We start from the raw sequence: 4,079 nt of genomic DNA on the forward strand, positions 1-4,079 counted from the left end.
TTCCCCGCAGCCAGAAAAGGGGTGTCCCTGGCGCTTCAAGCCCCAAGGACACCCCGCGGCGGCGGGGAGCAGAGAAAGGGGCCGCTTGGCTCCTTTCTCGTTTAGTCCGCTGGGCGCAGCCTTCAGACGGCTGCGCCCAGCGGACTAAACCCGGAAGGAGCTCCAAAACGGAGCTCCTTCCTGCTCCGTGTCCAGGGCGCACTAAGCGCCCTGGCGCGGAGCTACTACGTCATGGACGCGCCGCCCCATCTAGAGGCGGCGCGGCCATGACGTACTCACGCCGGCGGCCGTGCGGAAGGGCCGCCGCCGTTTAGTGCGTGTTCGCCACGCACTAGGGTTAGGGCGGTGCGGAAGCACCGCCCTTTCGTAACACGCACTAAACTGCCGGCCTAAGTGTTGCACAAGAATGCAAATCAACTTTATGAAATTGTAATTGAGTTCACAATGAAATAACTTTGCAACAGGATGCCAGCCCAACTATATCTCTCCAAAGATTTATTCAAACAGCACAAAACACTTCTGGGCATTTGAATATGTGGAGACTACTGAGGAAAAATACTCATTTTCCCCTGCAGCAGTAAGGACATGTTTTTATTTGTAACTTAATGTTTTAGTTGGATCTTTTAAAATTACTGTCAGCCACCTTGAATCCCATTTTAGAAGAAAAGTGGGATATAAATTCAATAAACAACAACAACAACAACAACAACAACAGTGGTATTATTCATTTTTGCATGGAAGGATAAAATAAAATAATCAAGAATTATCATCCCTATTTGCTTTGTATTTTGAACATCTCTCAAATGCACCTCAAAGAAACTAGGAGATGTACCATACAAATGAATATGGTACACTAGGTTCCCAGAACAAGTCCCTAGTATTACAAGGTAATTTCTCATACTCTGGAACTGGTGGGTAACAAGAGCTTTCCCAGATAGAGTTCCCAGGTCTGTTCTCAATCTATCAGCTGAACAAGACAAAAGAAAGGAGAAGGAAAAAGGAGTATCCATTTCAAGCAAAGACAAGGGCAACACTCATGGAAAAACTTTAGAATGTGGAACAGCTGACAGTAGAATTCCCAAACTGAACTTGCAACCAGAATCTCTAAGACAAGTGACCTCAACACATTCCAGATTCTATATTTATAATATCATAGAATGACACCAGAGTGCTTTTACACACCCACAAATTTTTTTAACAGCTGTTTTTCACATCTGCCTAACTGTCCATCTTCATGTTTAAAATCAAGAGTCAAAAGCTGGGTATCACAGACTCTTCCCACTATGCCCTAGTCTGCAGAAATATCTCTTTGCTGACTATTCTGAATCAGTATACAATATCTGTGAGTTGCACACAATGCAGACAACAGCAGGATCCCTAAATACTATGAAGGCACCAGACAAGCTGATCTTGTTGTTGTTGTTGTTGTTGTTGTTACACTTTATTTATATAGCGCTGTAGATTTGCACAGCACTATACATACAAACAATAAAACAGATAAGAGTAAACCTGCCCATGGCGTACAATCTAAGAAATAATAGCATAATGCATATAAATAATACATAACAATACAGGAAAAGGTTTGATAAAACAGGCAACAAATTAAAAACGTCAAATAGCAAATAATAGTCATGCAGTGTCTGGGAATGCTTCTCTGAACAGGATGGTCTTCAACTCAGTTTTGAAAGTGGTTAAAGAAGTGATGACCCATGCTTCTCATGGGGGAAGGAAGTTCCAGGAGTGAGGGGCAGCAATGAAAAGGGACAGATCCGGGACAGGGCAGAGAAAATCCTGGGCTGAGACAGCAGACCTTGACTACCAGAATGGAGGGCCCAAGTGGGAATCTATGCTTGTCAGGCCTGGATGAGGGACTGCTAATGAAGGTTCTGTAGACTATATTTTAGGGGAAGGTGATGGCAAGCCATCTCTGAGTATTCCTTGTTGAAGAAAACTCTGTGAAAATCATGGGGTTGCCACAAGTCTGCAGGTGATTGGAAGACACCTACACAGAAAGAGAGACAGCAACACATCTACTGCCAGATCTTAACTGAGAAAAGGTGCCTTTTTCTATAAAAAGTCCATCATACTATCATGATGACACTAGTGAAGAAAGTTGGCAGGAATAAAATAAACTTATCTGAAATGTGATGCTGGAGAAGGGCCCAGTGCTATTCAACATCTTTATCAATGACTTAGATGAAAGAATAGGGGGCATGCTTATCAAATTTGCAGATGACATCAAATTAGGAGGAATAGCTAATACTCCAGAGGACAGGATAAAAATTCAAAATGACCTTAATAGATTAGAAAACTGGGCCAAAGATAACAAAATGAATTTCAACACAGAGAAATGTAAAGTACTGCACTTCAGGGGAAAAAATGAAATGCATAGATATAGGATGGGGGACACCTGGCTGAATGAGACTATGTGTGAAAGGTATCTAGGAGTCCTAGTAGAACACAAGTTGAACATGAGTTAATAGTGTGACATGGCAGCTAAAAAGACCAATGCGATTCTAGGCTGCATCAATAGAAGTACAGTGTCTAGATCAAGGAAAGTAATAGTGCCACACTATTCTGCTTTGTTAAGGCCTCACCTAGATACTGGATGGCCCTTGCGGTCTCCTCCAACTCTATGATTCTATGATTCTATTAATACTATGGACGGTAAAACACACACACACACACACAACTGGATAATAGAGTTTATCAGGCCTGAACTCTCCCTATAAGATAAGATTACTCTAAACTGAGACTGTTGTAATTTGGACATATCATAAGCAGACAATTCACTAGAAAAAACAATGCTTGGTAAGATATAAGGCAGTAGGGGGAAAAGAAGATTGTATAACAGACTGATGGACTCTATCAAGGAAGCCACAGCCCTGAGTCTGTGGAGCCTGATGATAGGGGATCTTGGAGTGCTCTCATCCATAGAGTCACCATAAGTCAAAGTCTACTTGACAGCAGTTAACAATAAAGAACAAAGTTAAAGTGATGGCAAATAACAACAATGTGATTTATCTTGCACCCTTTGGTTGGCCCAAAAAAGGTATTACTACAGAATGACCTCTTGTTAAGATCCTCTGAAATAGATGAATAATATTTCCCTTTAATTAAAAACAGCTGGCTCCTGTCCTAAAACTACTTGAGTCAGACTGACCATTAATGCCAAAGGGATGAGTAGAGGGATGAATACACACAAATCCTTAGCTCACTCTTCCTGTTGTGACATAAAATTATGCAACAGAAGTAGAAGAATATAACAATCACTCAGACCTTGGAACTGTTTTTAAGGAGGGGGCTCAATATTGGCAGGCATGACATTATTAATCTTGCCTACACGTAGGTATGTGTTTGTGTGTGCGTGCGTATTTAAGTCACCTTTTGACTTATGGCAACACCATGAATTTTATAGGGTTTTCTTAGGCAAGGAATATTCAGAGGTGGTTTGCTCAGTTTCTTCCTTGGAAATACATATTACAGCACCTGGTATTCAGCAGGTGAATCAAAATTTAGAATGCACTGCATTAAAATAACAACCACCACCAAATGAAGCAGGCAATCCATCTGAAATACATGTATTAAATACTGGGGAAAGTTTACCTTTTTATTGTAATTTATTTTATTTAACAATCTAAGAAGTTTGCAGCCATCAGTAATTCCAGTGCAATTTCAGGTGCAATAGAAAATTCTGGGATCTCTGTGGAGCTGCAAGTGTAGTGAACCTTGTAGGTGAAATACATGCATACTTTGGATAGAACATGGGAAGGAATCTCTCTCAAATTTACTGCATTTGTTTCATTTTCAGCAAATTGTCCTGGACCACTCAACATAGCTTTTATTGTTCCTGACGTGAGTGCATGTTTTCGCATGATTTTGTAAATAACGTGGCACCAACATCCATTAAACAATGACTAATATAAAAAATAAACTATTGGATACAATACCTTCTGATCTGGTATGATGGTTAATATGGTTGAGCTTTGGTTTCAAATGCTACAAAAGTTATTATACTCAGTTCAATTAATTAAATGGCAAGAAACAACCAATAATTTTGCTGTTAAGAAAAAAACCAG

At 40.5% G+C, this 4,079-nt stretch overlaps 1 protein-coding gene across 1 annotated transcript; it reads right to left on the reverse strand.

Moving 5' to 3' along the window:
• Nucleotides 1-3,591: 3,591 nt before the first annotated feature.
• On the reverse strand, nucleotides 3,592-3,875 carry LOC121928144 (elongin-C). The gene has a single exon (XM_042462460.1). The coding sequence runs from the start codon at nucleotides 3,873-3,875 to the stop codon at nucleotides 3,630-3,632; it is 246 nt and encodes an 81-aa protein (XP_042318394.1). The 3' UTR covers nucleotides 3,592-3,629.
• Between the last annotated feature and the right edge of the window lie 204 nt (nucleotides 3,876-4,079).

Source organism: Sceloporus undulatus, chromosome 4 (genome assembly GCF_019175285.1).
Source record: "Sceloporus undulatus isolate JIND9_A2432 ecotype Alabama chromosome 4, SceUnd_v1.1, whole genome shotgun sequence".
Taxonomy (NCBI): Eukaryota; Metazoa; Chordata; class Lepidosauria; order Squamata; family Phrynosomatidae; genus Sceloporus; species Sceloporus undulatus.

What these genes read in the sequence shown, in the direction of transcription:
- LOC121928144 (XM_042462460.1), bottom strand. Translation starts at nt 3,875, where the DNA reads ATGCGAAAACATGCACTCACGTCAGGAACAATAAAAGCTATGTTGAGT.